Here is a 25,369-nt window from a genome sequence, read left to right as displayed (position 1 = left end):
AACTAACCAAACAAACTAATGGTACCATTAGTTGAGTCTATAAGCTTCACTGATGGTTTTGACTAGATCCTTATGGACTTAGATGAGAACTTAATCTAACTCCTATGAAGACATTTACACTAGAAGGCACTGACACCCAGATAACAGCATTCATAAGTAACTGCTAACTACTTCAGTTTCAAATAAGTTTTACACCACTATTCTGTTGAACTGAAAAGAACTGAACAAGGCCTACAGCTAGGATTTTCCTAACAAAATGGGATTTTATAGAAGTGAAGCATCTACTTCCAAAAGTATCTTCAACAAATAATCTCTCTTTACTTAGAGCAGACAATGCCCTTGAGAACACATAGCCAGGAAGGAATTTGCATTGCAAAATAGATTATAAAATGACTAACTACTACTGTTGTTTTTTTAAAGACACCACAAAAACCACCCTACTAAGAATACAAATATTTATGCAAAACAGAACAGCACTGCTCTCCATACCATGTTCATACGGTGAAAAGGTTCCAGCATCTATGTTTATGTATGGATCAATCTTGATTGCAGTGACACGTAGACCACATGATTTCAATATGGTGCCAATGCTGCTTGCAATGATTCCCTTGCCAATGCCTGAGATGACACCACCAGTTACCAGGATGTACTTCATCAGAAAATCAGCACAAGTACACAGATCTCAAGCTGAAAATCTAAAATAACAAAGACATACATCTGATAAATGCAAATTCATGTTAGGAAAGAACACGGTCTCAGTATGCAAAGAATCTAGGTTGAAATGACCTTTGGAAACAGACAACAAAAATCACCAATTTGGAATCTGGGAGCAGGATTCATCTTTCCAAGCTTACAGACCAATCCATAAGCATAAATCCACTCCACAGTCAATGGAAAACCAGACACCATTTTGATACACTGCCCCATGGATGTGCCAGAGAAACACAGTTCATCTGCCATATCTCTCTCCTGTGACAGGAAAAGCCAGCTAAGCTTTAGAACCACATGTCAGGCAAGACAAATCTCACCCTGATTTTTTTTTCTAAAGCAGTTGATAACTTCACGTTTTGAGAGTTTAGCTCATTGCTACATTAGCCATAACACTCACATGCTCTATCCAGTAGCTTTACCCTTAAAAAGCGACTGTAGCTTCAAAAATTTATTAATATTGGGCTATACCACCCACCCCACTTCCAGTAGCTTTCACTCCTCCAACTCATAGTGTATCAACTGTTTCACCCGAAGTCTTACAGTATCCTACAGATCAACAGAACATGAGACCAAGAAAGAAAAACTGAACAGAATATCTGTATTTATAACACCCTAGAGTCCTTCCTTCGCAAGCCTACCCATTCTCCCTCTCCACATAACTACTGTGAGAGAAAAAACACTAAAAGAATCACTTAGCATATGTGGACTGCAATGTAGAGGAACAGTTAATGCTGTTCTTGAAAACAACATTTTACTCATTTTAAGTTCCACATTTAGAAAAAAGCCTATGACACTCATCATGCATTCAGAATGGCCAACTTGTCAGAGCCTCTGTTTCCCGGTCTAGACCATGAAATAAATTATTCTTCGCAGGAGGGAACTATGAATACCCAACAAACCTCATATCCTAAAAAAAGAAACCCAACAGTTAATGCCAATTACAGGTGGTGAAGACTCAGTCAGATATAATAACATTTTTCCCATCACTCTGCAATAGTACCAGCATTGGCAACAACAGCTATTCAGGTACAGAAACTTCCTCTCTTGAAAATTTGGTTCTTTAGAAGAGACTTACAATGAAATAAGGGATTCAAATATCGTACTAGATAAATCATATGATTGGGATGAGAATAATGCAATAGATTCTAATACATCTATGCCACCTTGCACCGTGTAGGAGTATGAATGGTAAAGCATCCAGAACTATTAAGAAAAAGATGAAGAAACCACCCCCTAAAAATGCTGATAATTACTATCCTAATTAGAAATTCTTCTTCCTTGTTGCTATAATCTGCTGTTCGCACCAACTCCTGATGATGTTCTCCCTGCTGGTCTCCTCCTTTATCTGGCTTTCAGACAAGCCTAGATTTTGCCACCATTTTTCCACCCCATCTGAAACAGGATGATGCATCTCATTCATAGTCGCATTCATGTTACATTCAGGCAGCTGTGGAGGCTGATCAGTACAATAATTTTTGCATAGTGGCAGCACGGCTCATCACAGAGCAAAAATTCTAGAGTCAAGAAAATCTTTCCTTACTCAAGCACCAAATTCATCCAAAGCAACATGCAAAAACACGTGACCTAACAGAACTCAGTATAAATCAACACAGTATGGTTTTCAGCTGCTGGCTGTAAGCAACAGCTAATGAATGAACATTGTAAGTCTTCCTCTTACTATACTGAAGACAAATAAGAGAGATTCCTCTTAAGAGTTCAAGAATGTAACAGTGCCTGTCGTCAATGTCATCATTCTTGATAATAGGAACTACTAAATTATTGTTTCCTTGTTAACATGGACAAAAGAAAGACCATATGCATCAAACATATACTGAGAAGAAAAGGTTCATCAGGAATTAACTTTCCCCTGCTCTTTTAGTATTCAATTTATTTTAGTAGCCTAGAATTTTAAGAGGAGAAGTTATTTCGACAACAGATATAAACCTCGAGCACATGCTGCTTCAAAACTCATAAGCCCTATTACTTTGCTTACAGGAACCACAGTGAACAGCCCGCTGTGATTTTAGCAAGAACAGCGACTTTCCAGCAGCTTAAGGAAACAGCTTATTTGCAATAGAAACAAAGGATTCTAGGTGGTTCGGAAAGCTACTTGTAAAAGAAGAATGAAACAGAGTTAGGGGAGGGAAAGCAAAAAGCGAATACTGGGAAAAGTCATTTTGTTGGGAACGGGAAATAAGCACAACCAGAAAGGAACACGATTTACTCTGTTCAGCCCTATCAACAGAAACCTGCTGCCTTCAGCAGGAATTTGGGAGCGCTCCACCCGAAATCTGCTGCGCCACAGCGAAAAGCCGGCGGCGGCCGGCCCCGGCAGAGGGGCTGCTCTCACCCTGCCCTGCGTCAGCGCTGGGTGGCCGTTACCTCGGGGCCAGGTGCGGAGCGGGAAGGGCCCTCAGAGGACTGCCGCTGAGCAGAGGCCGCGCCGCGCGGCAGAAAGGGGGAAGAGAGTGGCAATCTCCTCCCAGGGTACCGTATGTCACCGGACTGCGACTTGCCGCCCCGCGACACCTTTGCGGTCTTAAAGGCGGATGGCTGTCCCACCAAGATGAGGTGCGCCCGCTGCGTGGTAACCACCGCGGGATCACCGCCAGGGTCTGCCGAACTCAAGCGACCCCCCGGAGGAGAAGCAGCACCTCCCCACGGAGGACAGCGAAACGCCACGACAGCGGCCCTTACCGCCGTCCTGCCCCGCGCGGCAGAGTAGCCCCGTCAAGGCGGGGAAAGGCATCCGCGGCCAGAGGAGCCGGGCAGCAGGGCGGCGGAGCGAGAGCCCAGGGCGGAACAGCGGCGCGGCCCCCGCCTCGCGAGCCGGCTCCACCACCCCGCCTATTGCCCCGCCTCCACACCACACACACGCGGCGGCGGAAGTGGCGCATGCGGAAGGAGCGAACTGCCTGTGCTTCCGCATTCGGAGCTGGTCGCTCCTTGCAGTTTCGAGTGCCCGTTAACGGGCCTGTGCGGCTGCCGCTCCTCAGCCATGTTGAGGGGCCTGGGCAGCTGGTTGGGGCTGGAGCGGGCAGGCGAGGAGAAGCTGTTGCCAGCTGAGAAGAGGAGTAGCTCCGCGGAGGAGGAAGAAGAAGAAGAAGAGGAGGAGGAGGTGGAGCTGGAGGTGGTCGATAAGGAGGCGGCCGTGCAGAGCTTGGAGCAGCCGGACTCGGAGGCGCTCCTCAGCCAGGCTAAGGGGCTCGGCAGTGAGTGTCCCATCCTCGTACGCTGGGGAGCGCAGGGGTGAGGCAGCCCAGCACCGCTAGCTCCGGGACATGGCCGTAGCCTGGTGGCCAGCGCCCCGAGGGTGGAGAGTCCCCGGGACTGCAGCGGTGAGAAGTGGGGCTTCTTCCCCTCACACAGGCGTCGCTGCTGGGGGCCATGATCCAAAGAGAAAGCTTGAGTGAAAGAATGGTCTCACTTGTTGAAGAGGGGTATCGCGCCCAGGCGTCTTCATGGGGGGAGTGCTGCTGTGGGTTTAGTTTAAAAAAGCTATGTATTCTCAGAAGTAAGGTCCTGCAATGTGGTGAGAGTAGTATAGCAATGGGAGGAGGGAAGGTAGGCCGGATTTATGTATGCTTACAAGTGGCAAGAGAAGTTAACTAGTACTACTGGCATTTACACCAATGCTTAAGTTGAGCTAAACAATTACAGATAGGTTTTCAGATGAGTTAAGCATGTTTATTCTCAATTCGACAAATGAAAAGAAAAACGGCTTTTCATCTAGATGGCAGCAACTCCAGTGTAGCTTGCACAGTGATGGAAAGCAGAGAACACAAGTTTATGAAGGGACCCAGAGACGTTATTTTTTATTTTTTAAATATCCCTGAACCATATCTTTTAAGATATAAATGATAATTCAGGTTAGGTTAGGTAGTATGGGAAGCTATATTGGTGAAAAGTTTTAAAAGTCATTGTTTGCTATCATTTTCTATTTTTTGTTTTTGCATATATTTGTTGTTCAGCTCCTTTAAAATCATGTCTGCTAAGTGCAGTCTGTGGCATGCATAACTGCCGTGTATTTCACAAGATGAAGTTTTTCATGCAGCTTTGTAGTCTCTACCACAGTTATGAAACAATCCTGTGCAACTGATAAAGCTGCAAGTTTGGAAGTGACACAATTCTCTAATTTCATCATTTTTCTGTATTTCAGAGATTTGTTTTGGTGCTTACTGGCAATGAAAAATATTTTGTTGCACACAATTCTGTGTACTGGTAAGGAATGTTGCCTCACTGCAAAGCAAAACATATTAAAAAAACAAACAAAACAAAACCCTTCAGTGTTTAAAATATGACCCAAGTAAATGAATGCAAATGTTCCTTTCAGTTATTTTTTTTTTTTTTTTCAGAATTGTTACTAAATTAACATTTCTCATTGGAAGTAGTCACGCACATATAATGTACCTCACAAACTGGTGTGGGGTTTCTGTGATTTTGTTCTTTTTATGGGAAAGGAATGGGGTTTGATTTTGTTGAATTCATCTGTAATGAGGCAAGGCTATAATTTGTTATGGGTAAGAATTCTGCTTTACTATGGTAGATTTTTTAGATAAAATTAATCCAAAGTACAGCTTCACGCTCATTGCTAGAGTGTCTTTTTTTTTTTTTTTTTTTACTGGTACTCTGAAATGCTCTATCAGTCTCATCTGAAAGGTTAGTCTGATATGATTCTTCACTGTGCTTTGCCTTGGGCTGTCCGAGCTGCAGCATTTTATGTGTATAATTTGGTCAAATACTTGTCTGGTTATTGTAAAGCAATCCTAATCTGGTAGTCAGTGTTCAGGATGGGGAAAAGACTTTGAATTTCAGAGGAAAATTAAGTATTGACTGTTACACATAGAAAGGTCCAGACCATAATTTGCTCTGGAAGTGAGAATTTGGTTTAGTGATTCATTGTCTGTGACACTAGAGAAGATTGTGGTGATAAGGCTTTTTCATAAAGATTTGCACGTCATTGTTTTAACACATGATAACTTTAGAAATATCTGCATGACTAACAACCAGTGTAGCTGTGTGGAGAGGTTTCCCTAGCACATAAAGAATTTTACTGGTAAAACTGAAGCTTTAGGTACCCTTTTTTTTTTTTTTTTTCCTTTTTCCCCCCTCATTATCGCATCCTTACAAAGGTTAGGAGAGTTTGTCAGTGTGAACTAATACTAGATATATTGCTAGATACATGTTCTTAATATGGGCACATATTTATAAGAGGGAGGGAAAGTTTCTTGGTCACTCGAAAGTGGAAGTGTTATTTACCACTAATTCTATTTTTCTAAGGCAAAGTACCAACTCTTATTGAAGTTTTAAAGTTCGGAAGAAAATTTGCCCTTAATGGAAATAAAAAGCATTTTGTTTTTCCGACTGGTTCCAGGACTGGCCAAAACCACTTTGCCCAATAATATCAAAACTTTGATGGACAGCAAATGCTTCAGCGCCTTTTGCACCTAAAACAATTGCATATGAGAGTTTTCAGGGGTACAGAAAACAAGCAATACAAGCTGGTAGGAAGGAAACAATTCAGTAGACTGCTGCTTCCTCTGCTGTCATGAGGAGAATAGTATGTATCTATATAGAATGTGTCTATATCTAAAGTGCAGAAGATAGGCGGGTATTTTTACAACATGAAGCATGTGATGGGTTGTAAAGCCTGATAATGGGTATGAAAGATGCTAGCAAGTACTTGAAAGAAGTTTGGTTGCCACCTTTCTGTGGCTTATAACTAGAAATTACATATAAAAATAACTTGCTTAAGGGCTGGCTAGACCTCTGCATATTTCAGTATATTTCAGAGGTAATATCATAATGGGAGAATATTTTATATGCCAGAAAGAACAGTCAGGTTTCCAAAAGGTGATATGAATGCTCTGAAGTAATTCATTCTACCTGTGGCTAACAACTGCATTTTAAAATAATTAATTTTTTGCATTTCAGGGTTATTTCTTACATTTCTAACCCATGAGGAAAGTGGAATCTTTGTGAGGTCTTGAGAAGGAAGTTGGGAGGTTTTGTTTGAAACAGAAATACCGGGGATTTTCTAAAGTCTCCTGTATAAAGGTCAAAGTAAAATTTTTGGGAATAACTAAAACATTCTTATCATCTCACGTGCTTTTCATTCTTACCAATGCCTAAAATATTTTTGGTAGTTACTGTGCAGTTTAGATCTACCATTACTACTTCTAACCATAGAACGGAATAGAATAGACTGTTTCTGTTGGAATGGACCTAGATGGTCCCTTTCCTCTAGGTCTCTTCCACATCTAGTCCAACTACCTGACTAATTCAGGGCTTACCAGAAGTTAAAGTGTGCTATTAAGGGCATTGTCCAGATGCCTCTTAAACACTTGACAAGCTTGGGGCATTGACCACCTCCCTAGGAAGTCTGTTCCAGGGTTTCTTCACCCTCTCAACAAAGAAATGCTTCCTGATGTCCAGTCTAAACCTCCCTGGTGCAGCTTTGAACCATTCTCAGGTGTGCAAGCCCTGGATACCAGGGAGAAGAGATCAGCAGTTCTTTCTGCTTCCCCTCCTCAGGAAGCTGTAGGGAGCAATCAGAGGTCGCCTCTCAGCCTCCTTTTCTCCAAACCAGACAACCCCAAAGTCTTCAGATATTCCTCATAGGACATTCGTTCTAGCCCTTACACTAGTTTTCTTGCCCTCCTCTGAACACATTCAGGGACCTTCACATCCTTCTTAAGTTGTGGGGCCCAGAACTGCACACCCAGTAATCGAGGTGAGGCTACACATCTTGAGTACATCAGGATGAATACATCAGGACAGTCACCCCTCTTGGCCAGCTACTTATACTGTGTGTAGAGCACCCCAGATGCAGTTTGCCCTCATGCCTGCCAGGGCACACTGCTGACTCAGATTAAGCTAGCTGTCAACCAGCACCCCCAGGTCCCTTTCTGCAGGGCTCCTCTCCAGCCTCTCCCCATTTATACTTGTGTCTGGTATTACTCTGTTCCAGGTGCAGAATCCAGCATTTCAGCCTGTTAAAATTCATGCTTGGTGATTGCCCAATGCTCCAATCTGTCTAGATCCATCTGCAATTATTATATTTACAGTGGCACTTACCAATATTTTATCATTGTATACACTGTAACTGTGATCTTAAGTCATAATACAACTGTTCAAATATAATAAAGTGCTTGTGACAGTGTCATTGCCTAAGGAAATAATACCAATGTTATTTTAAAATCCATTGTCAATAAACTGGTATTTAATATTTCTGAAGGTTTGTAGTATACGTCTTGCTGCTTGTAACTGCCTATGCCGCATAGTTCTCTCCCTGCCACCTTTCTTTACTTCAACACTGCTAATACAAAGAAATGATGGTTAGTCTTTGGAAATACTTGTTACTGTTCTGGCGCTGAATGTATTCAGAAGTAAGCCAACAGGGCAATAGTGCCTCTCGAGGAGATTAAAAAGAAGACTATGCAAAATAGAAAAAGGGTAAACAACAGGAATAAACTTCTGTCTTAAGACTTTAGAAGGCATCTCAAATTTTACTTGACTGAAATGTTTAAGGAATTTGTTGTCTTAGTCTAGGCGACTTTATTGTGTATGTTGATTTTCTTAAAAAGACCAAAATCGCAACCCTGTTTTAATACTGTTGTTAAAGTTACTTTCCTGTTTAATGTCTCTGAAATACTTATATGAAATTAGGAAAAACACTTTCTTTTGCTTCAGAACATTCATTGAAAAGCAGTATTTCAGGGACCATTAATTTGGTAAACAAGATTCATGTGTAAAAGTTTGATTTACAGAAAGTTGTGATCAAGCAGATTGATCATCATCACTAAAGAATATGAACTAAGAGAGGATAAATAGGGTTTTAGGAGTTCTTTGGAGATCAGAAGTTGTATTAAATGATTTTGAAAGCAACTTTCAAGTAAGTGTCCAAATGATTAGAGAAAGGAAAATAAATCTAGTAAGAGACCTGGATGTAAAGGGATTTTTTTTTTTCACATCTTTCTCTTTCTTATTTTGAAAGGTTACCTCTTCAATTTTGCCACTGCAGCTACAAAAAAGATATCTGAATCCGTTGCTGAAACAGCACAGACAATAAAGAAGTCTGTAGAAGAAGGAAAAATTGATAGTATCATTGATAAGGTATTTTATTTTTAGACATTTCATCTAAAATATGTTTTCTTACTATTGTTATAACACGGCAGCTCGAGAGACAGGTTAGTTTTACCCTACTGATGATGTGTTGTTGCAATAGTGATCCTGCTCAGTACGAGAGGAACCACAGGTTCAGACACCTGCTGCATGCGCTTGGCTGAGGAGCCACTGGTGCGAGGCTACCATCTGCGGGCTTATGACTGAACGCCTCTAAGTCAGAATCCTGCCTAGACATTTGATGTTGTGCTGTTGTGTCATCGGTTGCTCCAGATTGACCCAGGAGATGACAGTCTTGCTGAGAATATGTGGGGAAAGCCCTTCCTGAATCTTCGTTAGCGAAGACAAGCCTTCCACATAGGAGAAGGAAAACTCCTATCTTCAGACCCGGGCAGATCGAGCTCGTTTAGCCTTGTAAGGTCTTCCATCTAAGAGAAGGACACTCTTGCAAAACCTACGACCTGAGGACTTTGCTGTCATTGTCCTAGCTAGCTAGGCTGCGGCAGTTAAACCTCAGGTGTAAAGGGTGGGGCCAGCTCTGCGCACGCTGTGTCTCACCTAAAAAATTCACTGCGCAGGCTGAAAGGGTTTACTCTTGCTTGTCTGTATGGACAGGTGAGGGTCAAAACAGCAGGTAACAAGGCGCATAGGTAGCTGCAGATCCAACCTTGCATGCAGGCAGACCAGGGCACTGGTCGCTTGAGATTGCCCCAGAAGATGACAGTCCTGGTCGGACACTTCCTGATTGCCTAAGCAGCCTTTTTTCCAACCAGATTTGCCTATCCCACACGCCCTTGGTCATTGTGTTTGTAGTAAGTGTGGTTAAAGCCCTTCCCAAATCTTCACTCGCGAAGCCAAGCCATCAAACATGGCAAATCTGGCATGTGATAATATTTCTTTAAGGCATCTCTCACTGGTGTTAAATTGAAATGCTGTGTTATTGAAGGAAAAAAATAATTACAGCAATTTATCAGGCTTAAAGACTTGTGTGCTTTTTGGCAACTTGTTAAGCCACAGACCTCACTGTATAAAATTCTGCATTTTATAGAATCATAGAATGGTTAGGGTTGGAGTTAAGTATTCATTTCTAGCTTCACAGTTTCTTTGCCTCTGCTTTCAACTACAGAACATTTGCACTGTTACTACTAGATTTTGGCATTCTTCTATTTGTAATTCCAAATTCAATACAGGATGTTTCGGAACATAATTTTTTGATGAAAACTTGTCATCAACAGAAATGGAGAAATTATGTCAGCCAAGCAGACATTCTTTAAATAATACTTAACAATTTTACAAGTCTGATTTATCGCAGTAGATATATTTCTTGAGCAACTCCTAAATTTTATTGTAAGGCAAAGATTATCTTTAAACAGTCTGTGTTGTCTGTGTTTGATACAGTAAGGCAGTAAGTGTATATTCATATTATTCTAATGTTCAAATTATCAGCTAGGATTTTCCTCCCGTATTTTTTTGGTCCCCTGAACTTGATAAAACTCTAAATGTAATTTTGAAAGCATACATAATAGTTGAAACTTTTAAAGGCAAAATCAAATGTTTCAGTAAAGAGGCATGTATGATTTATGCAGAACGCTTAAAATTAACTTATAAAAAGGGCCACCAGGAATATAAGAACATGATCCTGCAGTGTATTTGAAAGCACTTTCTGAGTGAACATGAAACAAAAGGAGTGAATTTTTTTTTTTTTAATTGTGGTTCCATAATTTTTATTTCAGACAATTATTGGAGATTTTCAGAAGGAACAGAAAAAATTTGTCCAAGAGCAGCAAACCAAAAAATCAGGTAATGTATGATTTTTTTTTGCATAAACATTGCATACGCTAAAACTTGCTGGAAGCTGGATAATTAAGCTATATCTAAACCTAATCTATCAAAACTGTTTAATGAAACACATTATGGCAGAACTTAAAGTATGTTATGGAATAGGATGATGACATTTTTAAGTGAGGTTAGTGTTACATTATCTAGTTGGTTTAGATTTGCTTTTTTAACCAAATTCAGCTTTCTGAAATTAAATCAAAGATCACTGTGCTAGCAAAGCTGATTTCTTATTGTTGTTTTGAATCTAAAGCCTGTGTGTTTATTGAAAACAGGCATGCTGATTATTTCTCTTTTGAGCTTTAGCAATCATCACATTTTCATAATGAAATTAAAAACATGGGTTAGGGTTTGCACTATTGTATTTAACTGGTTTGCTGTAGGTGTTGCTCTGCTTACAGTAAAGGCATAATTGCTTTTTTATATTCTGGTAAATCATTTGCTTTATAATTATCTGTGATCTAAATCCTTTGAGTTATCCACCCATGTACTATTAACTGCAGTGGATCTATTTGAAACTTTAAAATAAGCACACTTTTCTTATGTTGCATTTCATTATTGGCTTTTGTCTCCTTTAACATGTTACATCAATGCAGTAATTTCTTGCAGTTTGAGTAATTAGTGGCTGTACTGTTAATCTTGAAAATGAGCTGGTTTTAAATGGATTGTTCTAAAATTTTGCATACTGTCAACAATTAATATTTTAGCTGGATTTCTTCTTGCAGGATTGTTTATGTGATTGCACTTGTCTGTATTTCTGTCTTTTTGTCTCTGTTAGTAAACTTTGTCATCTGTTAATATAGTTCTGAAAGTTTTATGAAAATAGGTAGCTAGATTGGCAAAAGAAGGTCTAACAGATGGCTTATTGAAAGAAGCATTAGCATCAGATGGGAATCCATGTGTGTGAAAGATCTTGCTGATGTCAGATGCATAAACAAATAAGCAGTGCTAGTTAAAGTGCATAAGAATTATGATGTATCTGTAACAGTTAATGTCTCTGTAGGCTGAATTTGCATTGACAGTGAAGAGATTAGTAGATTTCTGTAGATCTACAATATAACAAATTTATAACTTATTTTTTCCACCATTCAGGAATTGGTGACTTCTGGGTGTTAGAAAATTAATACAATAGCAAATTATTTTTAAAACTTAGTTTAGACAAAATTAACACGTTTAAAGTGAATCTAGATATTTCTGTTTGCAGACAGATTAAACAATTTTACAGCACTACTTCAGTAACTAAGAGGTACCAAGTTGAGTGATGCACACTGCAAAGAAAATCCCATGGTTTTGCAATAACAGAAATCAGTAATTATTTATATTTAGTTAATGAGCTAGTTTACCTCTGATAAACAGAAATTCATTCCTAGAGTTTCTCTCATGTCCCATGTGCTTAGTTTAGGAAAATGAAATGATGGCTTATTTTTGTTATATGTTACTTTAAGGCGGGTTTTGTTCAAGTAATACATGCAATTATTTTCTTTCTTTCAATAACAGAAGCAGCAGTACCTCCCTGGGTAGACAGCAATGAAGAAGAGACAATTCAGCAACAAATACTGGCCTTATCAGCAGTGAGTATTTAATTTCCTGTAAGATTTAAAGTTTTCCTAATGGAGAGGTTAAAACTTCCTTTTTTTTTTTTTATTTTTGGCTGGCATTAGATTATGTATTTTCAATGTCCTTTTTTAATGTATCTGTCACTGCACTGATCATGCAAGACTAAATAGTTCTTTCAGGATCAACCTGAGCCAAAGGAGATCCCCAGTATTACTGGGGTCAGTAATAAAGCCAGTAACAAAAGCTTTGCAGCTTTGTGGTGTGATAAAATTATGTGGGAACTGGGATTCCATTGCTGGTCTTGTGTGTGAAATATGATATCCTTTTTCTGGTATCAGTTAATGACCATAAATATATTCTTCAAAGGATAAACGAAATTTTCTGCGGGATCCTCCGGCAGGTGTGCAGTTTAATTTTGACTTTGATCAAATGTACCCTGTTGCAATGGTGATGTTACAGGAAGATGAACTTCTCAATAGGATGAGGTTTGATCTCGTTCCCAAACAGTAAGTAATTTCTGCTGGTTACTATCATAGAATGATATAACAGCTGTGGTTGGAGAGGACCTTAAAGATCACCTAGCTCCAACCCCCCTGCCATAGGCAAGGACACCTTCCACTAAACTAGGTTGCTCAAAGCCTCATCCAGCTTGGCCTTGGACACTTCCAGGGGTGGAGCTTCTCTGGGCAACCTGTGCCGTCCCTCACCACCCTCACAGTAAAGAACTTCTTCCTAATTTCTAATCTAGATCTACCTGTGTTCACTTTAAATTCATTCTTCCTTATCCTATCACTACATGCCCTTGTAAAAAGTCCTTCCAGGTTTGTTGTAATTACTTTACTCTTTAGTTACTGGAAGGCTGCTGTAAGGTCTCCCTGAAGTCTTCTCCAAGCTGAACAACCCAGCTGTCTCAGCCTGTCTTCAGAGAGGTGCTCCAGCCCTTACAACAATGTATCCTTGTGCTTCTGATGTGTCTGTATATATTCATAAATTCCTCCTTGTTATTTTCACTTCCTTCAATTCTTTATGTACTTCCTCTGTATTTTAAATCCAATTTAAAATGCATGAAATATTGCACATGCATTGTGGTTTAGTAGCTGGAAGAAAGAACACAAGTAGATCCATTAGGCATTCAAATTAATAAGGACCTGTTGACTTACGGATGGGAGAAGCCTTAATTTTTTTTCTGTATTCAGTGTGCTAAATTAATTGAAAATCTTTTTCCCAAAACCATGGTAAATGCAGCAACAAAAGTGCTTAGATCTGTTGGTGTAACTAACACCCCAAAAAGGTTATTAGGGAGAGTCAGAGGCCCCCTGGAGAAATAGTAAAAGAATGCATCACAAAACAGTAGCAGTGCAAGTAAGAAAAACTGGTTTTGAATAGGCAGCGGGAAAAGCTGTGTGTTGCAACTGCCGTCTTTCTAGTGGACCTAACTAAAAGATCCATAAGGCCTTTTTCCCAGCAGTTACCACCTGTTCCACTATGGCTTTTTGATCCCAGCTTCATTCAAGTGCTGTTCTCCTTCCTGGTCCAGTTCCAGATGCTGCTCCTAAAGCTTGTTTCACAGGTCAACATTCTTCTTAAGTAGGAGTTCCTAACATTAGTTTCCTTGTCTAAGGATGGAAACAGGAAAGAAAACATCATCTTCATGAGCTTTTCTGTCTTAAGTCTCCTCCTTTTATATAAAGCTTCCCAGCTTCTCATTTTATTTACCCCCTTCCCTGCTGTTATTTGCTACTGTCAGTCCTAAATATTCTAGGTCTTCATCATATCTGTGTCTGATGCTCTTGTCTTCAGCCTCTGGTTGTGATGTCCTTGCCTATTCTACATTGCTTAACAGGTTTTTTTCCTCTCATAGTCTCAATAGTCACTGTTTGCCTGAATGGGCAGGAAGGTAACTTCACTCCCCTTGTAGTTTGACAAGAGAGATGCTATTCTGTCTTTCCAGATTATGTATTGCAGCATGCTGTTAAGCTTTTCTAAAGTTGTAACATTATTATATGTTTAAGTCAATTGTAACTGTCTTGTAAGAGATCAAGAACTTCTACAATGATAGATTTTTTTTTTTTAAAACTGTGTTAATACTACAAACTTCTTTTTAAAGTTTTTACTTAAATGGCACCTATGTCTACTTTGTCCCTCTGCAAATTTAATTTTATTTCACTGCTAGATGTTAAAAGGAATCATATTTCCAAATGTAGTAATCAAAATTTGTTTGTTCTCTCTAGTGTAAAGGAGGAGGTGTTCTGGAGAAATTATTTCTACAGGGTGTCTCTAATTAAACAGTCTGCACAACTCACTGCACTTGCAGCTCAACAGCAAGCAGCAGGAAAAGAAGAGAATAAAGGCAGAGAAGAGGATAGTCAACTGAACGGTATGGAAAGGATTTGTTTTAGGATAGCTTACTAAGTTAGTGTCAGGCATTCTGATAGTGTACATCAGGTGACATTGAATTTTTATTCTGGGTTTCTTACTAAATTGAGGCTTCCCTTGTCATACTCGGTGTGTTTGTCCAGATTGGGGAAGAGGAGGCTCCTAGTGGTTTTAAACCATTTTACGATTTCAGCCAACTTTGTCAGAAGAGTGAAAATCTCAAGAGAGAAAAATTTTTACATGGCTTATAGCAGCTCAAGACCCCTAGTGGTCTCTGGTGTGCTTTTTTTGACTTGTCAAAAAGTAGTAGGAGGTAACTTTGGTTCACCTAGTTAGACAACAGGTACTAGTCAACCTAGCCAGCTGGCACATGGTTTGCTCTTAGCTTTTGCTTAGACCTCAGGCCAAAAAGACGTTAATGAGTGATATGGGGGTAGAATTATTGTGGTGGTGGAGGCAGAGATTATTGCAGGATGTAGAAAGTTCCACAGTGTATTATAGAAGTGGAGGAAGATAGAGACCAGGAGGCTACTTGGGATTCAACCTTGAGATGGAAAAGCCACTTCAACCTAAGTGTCTTCAGTTACATTTATCAGTTTATACAGATGATTTTTACTGACCACTTGGCATCTTATCTGCATGTAAACAAATTCTGTGAGCAAGAGTATATGCAGCTTAAAGAGTAGAAAGCAGTTATTGGCAAAGACACAAAAAGTAACTAATAGCTTATTAAATCTTAGGTTAAGCTAGGTATGCTCACCACCCCTGGTTACACACCTGAAGCATCTTGGCAGGTTAGGTAGGCATTAGGCAGAAGGAAAAAGCCTTTGCTGCATCTTGGAACTGATTCTCGTATCCCCTACATCAAAAATTTGTCATCATCCGTGAAATAGTTAATGCTTAAGTCCTGTTGACACTGCTGGCGTGACTGACAGCAAACTGATCGCTACTAATTTCATTTTTTTTCCCCCTTTCAGATATATCTTTTCATAGTGGTGTTTTTCTTTTTGAGGCAAGATCCCTATCTAGAATGAAAAAAGTAATATTCCAAGCAATGATGGCAGGACAGATGACTCCAGAATCTACAGCAGAGCAAGAAGCACCAATTCTGACTGCTTTTATCCAAGACAATTGGCTGCTGCCCCAATGGGCTTTATACAGTCAAACATGGCAACATGTCCGTGTGTTGAGCAGCATGCTGTCAATCACAGAAACACTACTCATGCTATTTCAGGCTTTGTAAGCTTAAAAAAAACATGGCCTTGTGATCGTATTACATGGAGCACAGAGATCTAGGAGAATGTCTGGCAAGTGACCACATGCCATGTGCACTTGAGAGGATGCTAGCCTTTGAAGAGAGTAACTGTTGCCAGGACACAGCAATGTGCTGATGGGAGCAGGGTTCTCTCCCTCAGAAGGTTGAGAAAGACAGCATACAGATAGCCGAAAATGACTTAGGAGTTTACTATAATGATGTAATTCTTTTGCTTATTGTACTTCAAAAGACTGCTTTAAGCAGCGGAGTACAGGACTTGTGTTCGGGGTTTTTCTTCTGTACCTTTAATTTAAAATATATGTAGGTTTAAAAAAGGTGAGAATTACATGATAGTGATTTTTCTTACTGTTCTCATAGTTTTGTAAGCATGTTCTTTTTCTCACCATAGAAACAGAAGAATGATAGAGAAAATATGATACATGCAGAGAAACAATCAGTTATGGAAGCTGAGACTTAATTTTTATCCCTCATGTAAAAGAGCTACCCTTAAATGTCCTACACTAACTCTTTAATCATAACAGAAAGCTTTTGTCTTTACTTTTCAGTGCAGACTGTATTTGGGCTCATTTCGTAGTTCCCTGGTCATGTCACTTGTACACTCCCACCATATTCAGCTCTCATTTTTACCATTTGCTGTGAGCAAATTGTGTTCACTCTTACCCTATACAGGTGGTATCAATTCAACAAATTGCTAGAATTCTCATAATTTCATAAACTTTTGCACCTAAATGGCGTCTAAATGCATTTATCAGATTGTCTTTCCTTCTTGTATTTCTTTGCTTGGGTGTTTGTTTTTTTTTTAATCTTTTTTTTTTTTCATTTCTGTTCCTCTGGGTTTTTTAATTACACCAACTGATAGGATTATATTATAGACTATTAAAAGTAGTAATTGTCTTCTCCTCTAGTTTCTGTAGTGCCTCACAATAGGTTTTTGAGTGTCGGATCCTTTCATTTAGTCCTTTGTATAGAGGAAATGGTTGCATTTGGAAAGATTAGAAACATGAATTCTGCCAGAAGATACTTTCGTGACTGCTGTTTGTAAGACTGAAGTCTGTTATTAGTTTGCTTCCCCTTTCCACTGAGCTTTTTATTTTATTTCTGTTTCTGCATATCATTGCTTCAGTAAACCAATTTCGGAAAAGAAAAGCAAGCTGCCACTGTTGTGGCTGACTGGCAGGTCAAATCAGAGTTACTCTATCATTAATCACAGTGCTGAGGGATTCCTTTATGTAAGCTAAATATGTAATTAAATGGGCAGTCTTAAATTGTAAGTTCCTAGAACAGCATAATCTTTTTTCTCTTTTTTTTTTTGTTTGGTTTATTTGTTGGGTTTTTTTGTTTGGGTTTTTTTTTGTTTGTCTTTGAACAGCACAGTGCTCACATTTGATAAACTAGCTGCTTTACTTGAAGTGGCTCAACTCTACAGAAGAGATAGCAACTGACCCTACTGAACAACAAAACTGTTGTCTTTGAGTCAGCTAAACACTTGGAAATTGCCAGTCGAAGATAAAGTTGCTGGATAATAGTAAAATTACCATTGTGACTGAAAACAAAACATAACTTCATCTAAATAAAAAAAAAAAAAAAAGCAGCACAATCTTTCGACCTCTTACAGATGTTATAAAATTCAGAAGACCAGTACAGGATATGCAGATAGATTTACTGTAATGGCAGAGAGACATTTACCAGACTACAGTAAATGCGTGTTTTGTATGATTTGAAAATTGTATAGACTTGGGAATCTCTGTATCATCAGTGTTATTTTTGATTTAAAGAACCTTTTTGAAAGTTCAGTTCCCTAACTGGAGGTTAACAAGTAATGGCCTGTTGGTAACTTCATAATGTTAAGAGTTTCTTCTGAAAGATGACTGTCTATAAAATAGAATTAATTGCCTTCTATTTTTATCTCTGTCGCTTCCTTACCTGCTGTTTTCAGAAAGTAAAAATTAGTATGGTTGATGTGAAAGGAAAGAAGGGACATACGGATCTTATGTAGAGACTATGTAAGATCTATAACAAAATGTCCCAGCACAGGACTAATGGTATGTTAGTCATATCAGACTGGTGCATGGCCCAGTGCAGAGCTGCTGTGCCACTTTCGCATGAGAGCAACAGATGGAGTTTGAAGCACCTCTTTTGCATTGTGCTTTGGGCATTTGGTGCTGAACAGCAAAGAGTACAATGTTCTACAGCCTCCTTGAACTAGGAGTGCTGGAGTCTCTTTGTGGAGCTGGGTACAGTATCAGGCCCTCTGAAGACTGGGAAGACAAAGGGAAGGTAGAGAGGTTACAACAGGGGGCACTGAGTAGATGAGCTGTATAAGCAATGACAGCTACCAGTTAAGGAGTAATTTTAATTAGAACTAATCTTAATTCTAAAAATAAAATCTGGAAAAAAAAAAAATAGTGCCCCCTTCAGAAATTGCTGAGTAAGCAGGAAGGGTCCACCTGGGCACATTGCAGTAAGCAGAGCTGCAAGCTCAGAGCAGCGTTGCATGTTTAAACAAATAGAACTGCTAAGCAAGCACTCCATCACTACCACAACCTTCCCTGTATGCTAATTGTTCTTGCAGCCACCTGGCTCTTTATTGTGACTCCTCTACCCTGCTAGTTGCATGAGGAAGAAAGCTTGGGTGTTCCTTTACCTGCCAAGAAAAAGATCTGTCCTTGCTTATAAAGAATCATTGTCTTCCTAGCACCATGCTATTATATACAGAATGCACAGTGAGTTTTCTTAGGAAGCTGGGATCCACTTCTAGGTTTTGTGGGGGTTTCTTTGGCGACTTCTTTGTGTGAAAGAAGGTAAGGCTGAGGAGCACTCTTCTTGTGTGCATTTAGGGGTCTGCATACAGACATAGTCTGGTATACCAGAGAGCTAACTAGTGCTCATGTCAGTGGTAGTACCCAGCCAGGTCTACATGCTTGTAACTTTGAAGATCTTGTGACGTGATGCAATCTGCAAGTGTTCTACCTGAAAGAAGGCATTCTTTGAGATTCCCAACTGTTCCTGTTTACCTAGTTCTCTGGATGGTTTTGAGGGGGAGTGGTTTCCTGTGATTTAACTTTAGAGTCATAATGAGGAAATTGTTTGCTAAATTTGCCTTAATTAAGAATAGAAAACGGTTTCTCCTCCATTTTGTTGTTGCAAATGCTTTATCTATGGCTGAATTCAGCATTTAACCACAAGGATTCCTTAAAAAAATATTTTCTTGTACATTTAATAGTTATGCAGATTAAATGAGATCTGTAAATATTTAAATGTAATCTACTTTTTTTTTTTTTTTTCCCTTAATAGAAACAGTACGGCCAAAAACACCACCTGTTGCAATAAAGCCTCAAATAAAATCTCAAGAGGTAAAGATGCTGTTATATTTTTTCTGATAGTAAGTATGTGAAACTGTTACTTACAGGTAACAGGGAGTTTGAGCAAGTTGTGCTACGAAGCCATAGTAATATATCTGACAGTCTGTCCTGGGTTCAGCAGTAGCAGTAATTTTTCTCCTTCTTAGTAGCTAGTGCAGTGCTATGTTTTCATTTTTTGGCTTGGGAACAGTGTTGATAACACCTATGTTTTTAGTTGCTGCTCAAATGTTTGTTCTGGCCAAGGACTTTCTGAGCCTCATGGTCTGCCAGGGAGGAGGGGAGGCCGGGAGGAAGCAGAGACAGGACACCTGACCCAAACTGACCAAAGAGGTATTCCATACCACAGCACGTCATGCCCAGGATGTAACCGAGAGTTACCCCGGAAGGGCTAGTTCACTGTAGGGTTGGACGAGGTATCAGTCAGTGCTCGGCTGGGGGGAGTGGGGCAAGTTATTGGTCGGCTGGTGTTGAGGTGTTGTATTCTTTCCTCTTGTTATTTCTTTTATCATTATTATTATTGGTGGTAGCAGTAGTGATTTGTGTTATACCTTAGTTACTAAACTGTTCTTATCTCAACCTGTGGGAGTTGCATTCTTTTCGATTCTCCTCTCCATCCCTCCAGGAGCAGGGGGAGGGCAAGAAGGGGTGGGGAGTGAGTGAACGAGGTTTATGGTTGGGTTTAAACCACGACACAGTCCTAATCTGCTGCTCTTCTGCTGTGATACTGATTTTTAGTGCATACACTTTAAACTCCTTTTCAAAAGAGGAAACAGTAGTTTATCTAACCAATACTTTCAGTAGTATCCTGCACATTATAATAAGACATGTTTTCAGTCTGAAGAATGATATTTCCAAAATATTTTGAGTAGGTTTGCACTGTACTTAGACATGAGGAATGCCTTCATAAAAATATATTCATGATCCATGTTCTGTCCAACTCTTCAGCAGTTGTCAGGCTTAAGTATAGGAAATCTAAACAATACAATGTAATAGCAACATTATTTTATTGTAATGGCAAGAACAGTTTTGCTTGATACTTTAAAAACCTTTAAATTAGATACATAATGACCCTTGTTCATTTCTGAATTGTAAAATCAGTGCCAGCAAATGCTCTTGGCAGAAGCAGAGCTGTGAGTTCACTTGCAGGTAATATGCAGTGGACTAAATTAAGCTAGAAAGATTTACAAAGAACAATTCTCTCAATCTTACTTGTGTGTAGAGAACTGTACAAAATTGTAGTCAAAATTTAGTCATAGGTACTGTTTTATTACTGTTCCTGAAGATTACAGAAACAGAATTAAAGTTAGGAGAACACAGAAGGGAGCCTAGGATGAAAAGCAGATAATTTTCAGTACAACTATCTAACATCTTTCTTTGTACAAAAATACTTTTACAACTGTTTGTGGGCTATTTTTCTTTAAAAGTAATGCATTTGGTTTGCTTTTTCTGCTAACTACAGTCACGTAAATGGAACTATGCATTGGTGGCATTTTTCCCCCCTTTTTGCATAAGCTTATACAAAAATGTCTTACTGCAGGACGAGGAGGAGATTTCCACAAGTCCAGGTGTATCAGAATTTGTGAGTGATGCCTTTGATGCCTGTAATCTGAATCAGGAAGACCTAAGAAAAGAAATGGAACAACTGGTGCTAGACAAAAAGAAAGAAGAAACTTCAGTATTAGAAGGTAAAGCTATTATTACATTCTGTATCTTAAATACAGAAATTCTAAGGTTGATGTAATAAATAATTCAATTTAGGAAAGTAGATTTATTTTCTTTTTACCTTGTTTCAAAGTGAGTGAAATGACCTGCAATATATTGCAGTAATTAATGCTGATTCTCACCACAGTTGAACCATGTCTTATACAAAATGCTAGCTGTGAGGAATTTATATCCAAAGAACCTTCTTAAAGTGGCTCTTATGAAACTGACAGTAGAATATCTTTCTTTCTGTCTACTTCCTCCTTTCCCTGTCTTCTCTTTCATAGGTCTTCATGTGTACAAATTTTTCTTTCTTTAATTGACATAGTGGAGGTAAAATACAGTATTTGAAAGTCAGGCAATGTTTTCTTCTTGTTACACCAGCTAAAAAGGCAGTATTTGCACCAGACTGAGCTTGCAGATGCCTCTGCTGTAAAATGCTTTTCACGCATTTTGAAAAGTTAAAATTTAAGAAATAGCTTTGAGAATGATGAGAAGAAGTAAAATGGGGCTTATGCTTAAAATAATTAAGAACTAATATCAGTGTAAAAAGCATAAAACCAGTCTGTGATAATGTGGCTCTGTCCATACGCAATGAACAGCTTACTGTGAAGACACCTGTATGTGTAGATGCTTATCATAATGTAATTTTCAGAATTCATCTTAAAATATGTTTTTCATGTTGCTGAATCCTTGTTTTCTGAAGTTGTGGGTTTTTTTTCCAATACGTAGCCAAACTTGAAGAATTCTAATAAGTAGTATCAGTTCTTTGCATCTAGCTTTTTGATGGAAGTGTTGTGCAGCATGTTGGAAAAATCTCATCTGGCTATAGTGACTTGGACTATGGAATTACGTACCTTCATATCTAGGCTGAAGTACTAACCAACATGTAATACATTAAACGCCCATCTCCTCCCCCATACTCTTGCATATGATAGGTAGAGCTAATTAAAACAGATTAACAACACAGGAATGCTTTCTGACTCATTTTTTTGCCCTGAAGTATGAAATATGATTACCCTTAACACTGATTAAATGAGCCTGCCTAGCTACAAGTGTCAGCAAAAAGAGTACCTGCTGCTCTTTCTAAATTATCCATAGTATTTGATTTTGGGTTTGAGGTTTTGGTTTTGTTTTGTTTACCTCCATAAGAGTATATCCAACAAACTTACGAACTTCAATAGATTTTTGCTGGGGATTTAAAAGTACAAAAGGAGATTTGGTTGACGTTAAACTGAAAGACTGTAGGAAATGAGCTTGCAAAGGGACGCCTGTTTCAACTAAGCCACCTATTTAGTTTTTGTATCTTTATTATAGTATACACATAGGAACAGAAACTTTTATAGTAATTAATTCCTGTTTGTGGTCAGTAAGATGATGAAATGTCTGATCTTAAAACCTAAAGAAACTTCAAGGAGAATTGTTCATAAAGCTTAGGGAATATGAAAGAGATTGAGTGCAAATTCATCTACTTTTATGTAAATAAGCTACATGCTATATTATCAAGTTAATTCTTACACATTATCTTTTGTAGAAGAAACTGCTGAGTGGGAAAAGGAATTGCAACAAGAGCTTCAGGAGTATGAGGTGGTAACAGAATCAGAAAAGCGTGATGAAAACTGGGATAAAGAAATAGAAGAAATGCTGCAAGAAGAAAATTAAGCGTTTTCACAAAATCACAACGCTAAGCTTTTTTTCTGAGGACTGATGTGGATTTCTGCTTTCATATTTTGCTTATGAAATATCTTCAAAAGACATAAAAGAATCTAAAATGGTTACAATTCCATATAGGAATACAATCAGTATTTCTTTTCTTTATGAGCAGTTTCTGAACTACATTCTTCAAAAGAAAAAAAAAAAGAAGAGGAAACAGACATAGCAGGTTATATGTCATAATTAAAAGCGATAACATTACATGAAGCAGCGATTTAGTTTGTGGCCATCTTAGGTGGTCAAGAAGCTCTTCAAAGAGATTTCTAAACCTAAGAATCTCAAAACTTTTTGTCTGCAGCCTTCAGTTTTGGATGTAAAAATGGATGTTGTAAGTAACTTAGACCTTGATAATAACTCTTTGCTCACCTGTGCACTCTGATCCCTGTATAATCTGTAAATGTGTACTATTTTTAAGGTACTTGTAGCTCATAGCTTTCATGTGTATTTAACTTCCTTAGTGTATGTAGCCAAAGAGTTTATAGAAAACCCTATTGATGAATAACTTCTGATATTTTGTTAAACAAAACACTAAATCAGACTCCAAAAGAAGTACTGATTAATTATCAACCAGGTATGATTAACTGGCAAACATTTAAGCATTTAAATAAGAACAAAGTTCTTAACTGCTTGAATTAAGCTGTTGTTTTTGTTTAATCATAGTATTAAGATGCTGCCTTTCCCCACAGAGAGATATGGTTTAATGCATTCTTTCTTCACAAGATTGTTATGTTTCCATTTAATTTTGCTGTCTGAGTGAGAACAAATTGTTTCTCTTTAAGTGCTGAAACATTTCTGTAAAAAAATGTGACTGGTTTGGGCATCTTTATTAAATACTGTAGATATGTATAAAATTGGCTCATTTGCTTGGAGGAGGGCAGAGTGAGAGACAAACATACTTGAGATTTGGACAGGTTTCAAAAATATACTTTTGTCACCATGTATAAGACATGGAATTTAAATAGAAAAGTTTTATTTAAAAATAAGACTTTCTGATTCTTCTTAGACATCTGGATGTTTCCTGTAGCTTTACCATTAAGTCAGTATCTGTGTATAAATGAAAATGTTATGTTCTATTTGTCATCTGTTTCAACTTATGAGACAAAATATTCATGCAATTCCAAATATGAAGGAAAAGTGGATAAAATTAAATAGATAGGAGACATTAAGCCCAATTGAATTATAGGTATGTTAGACACAGTAAACTCTGTCTTACTGACAAAATTCTACAGGAAACTTTTAGTAAACAGGGTGAAACTATTCAGCCTCAGCTGTAACTATTCAGTCAATATTCATCCCATGGGAACTGAAAAACACTAAGTATGTTTAACTGCTATTGCTGTAAAAAAAAAAACGACTATTTAAAATTGTATTTGTTAGTAACTTGGACGGAAAGCCCTCCTGTATTTCTCATTATGGAAATTAATTGATTTAAACCTGCATCCATTTGGCTTCTCCAATTAGTTTCTTTATTGCCATTCACTTTCTCAACTACAAATTATCTTGAGCACAAATTGTGTTCTTTATAGTGTTTTTCACTTTTGGTTAACAGATGCAAGTCATGCTAAATAAGTACTTTAGGAGCTTTTAATATCTGGGATTAATTAAAGGCTGCAAAAGTTGAATCTGTTACGCTCATAAAAATCAGACTATTCAAAGCTTAATGTTTACGCTTGACAAATACAACTGCTTACAGATTTAAACTGGAGATGTTAGGATCTGTCTACTTACAGTTTGACACAACACGTTCTAAGAAGATGGGTAGTTCTATTCTTATAGTGGCCAATCTTCTCTGGATGACTAAAAGCTCAAAATAATTGCTCCAAATGCCTACTTCCTTAAAAACCAGCATGATAACTGCTAGTGATTTCAGATACATGACAGGATTATTTGCATGGGGTCTGTATATCAAGCTTTACCTTTCTTTTTATGTGAGCGTAGCATATATGATGGTTATAGATCTCAGACCCCATTCCTCATAAATGTTGGCTCTGCCTACATATAAACCCTTTGTTTTCCAAGTCTTGTGAAAAGCAAGTATGCAAACAAGCAAACAAAAAAACCCACCACAAACAAACAAAGAAAAAGCAAACAACCCACTTTTTAAATTTGCCTTTAAAAAGACAATAAGGTAGCAAAGCTGAATCTAACTTGAGTGCATTCCACTTGTCACATGAGATGAACTCAGGTAGACCTCTTCATGTTCATGGTGAATTTTGTAGGCATTTGTAGCCCAAATGTGTCATAATATTATATCTCATAAGCATGTATGCCGGTGTTTTCTTAACAACATCATTCCAAGCGCTGGGATGGTGCAGCTGCTAAAAATCAATGACAAAGCTAAAAGAAGCCAAGAATAGGTGTTAAATAATACCAACCTGTGAAGACTATTTAACTGAGAATGCAGTTGTTTAAAACACTGAGGAAAAGCAAACAAACGAAAAGATTGCTGGCAAGTCTTCTTAGAAGAAGCTAAACTTGCAGATTTTGGCATTAACCCTTGAGAAATAGGGAAAAGATTGCCCAGGAATCATTAGGTTAGTTTGGAGCAGTACTAACAACTTTCTTCTGAAACACTATCTCCAGTTAATCTGTGCACCGAAGCATCCTCTTCAACTATTTTAGTTTACTAGTCCAGTTGGTATTAGTTCAGATGTGTATAGAATTTTTTGATTCACTAATTTGTTTGGAGGAGGAACAAGAAGAAAGATCATAA

At 38.4% G+C, this 25,369-nt stretch overlaps 2 protein-coding genes across 7 annotated transcripts in view; one reads left to right on the top strand and one right to left on the bottom strand.

Annotated features, from left to right (window-relative positions):
• CTPS2 (CTP synthase 2) overlaps positions 1 to 3,567 on the bottom strand; it is a 68,209-nt gene extending 64,642 nt beyond the window's left edge. For 5 of the 6 annotated variants that reach the window (XR_010612263.1, XM_065677389.1, XM_065677391.1 and 2 more), the window contains exons 1-2: positions 3,409 to 3,567; positions 490 to 695 (exon numbers count right to left, since the gene is read on the bottom strand). Coding sequence is in view for 5 of the 6 variants with exons in the window: in XM_065677389.1 (XP_065533461.1) it covers positions 490 to 655 (166 nt within the window). In the remaining variant the exon portion in view is untranslated. Of the gene's footprint in view, positions 1 to 489; positions 696 to 3,061; positions 3,223 to 3,408 lie in introns of those variants that run through there. The other variant, XM_065677390.1, reaches the window with a different exon arrangement.
• A 32-nt stretch (positions 3,568 to 3,599) lies between these two features.
• SYAP1 (synapse associated protein 1) lies at positions 3,600 to 24,719 on the top strand. Its single transcript, XM_065677394.1, has 9 exons — positions 3,600 to 3,923; positions 8,708 to 8,826; positions 10,569 to 10,635; positions 12,169 to 12,242; positions 12,595 to 12,734; positions 14,460 to 14,605; positions 19,175 to 19,233; positions 20,780 to 20,927; positions 22,478 to 24,719. The coding sequence occupies exons 1-9, from the start codon at positions 3,710 to 3,712 to the stop codon at positions 22,603 to 22,605; spliced, it is 1,095 nt and encodes a 364-aa protein (XP_065533466.1). The 5' UTR covers positions 3,600 to 3,709; the 3' UTR covers positions 22,606 to 24,719.
• Positions 24,720 to 25,369: the final 650 nt, after the last annotated feature.

Source organism: Lathamus discolor, chromosome 4, assembly GCF_037157495.1.
Source record: "Lathamus discolor isolate bLatDis1 chromosome 4, bLatDis1.hap1, whole genome shotgun sequence".
Classification (NCBI taxonomy): Eukaryota; Metazoa; Chordata; class Aves; order Psittaciformes; family Psittacidae; genus Lathamus; species Lathamus discolor.
Note: the sequence above shows the minus strand (reverse complement) of the source record. Positions and strands in the feature narration are given on the sequence as shown.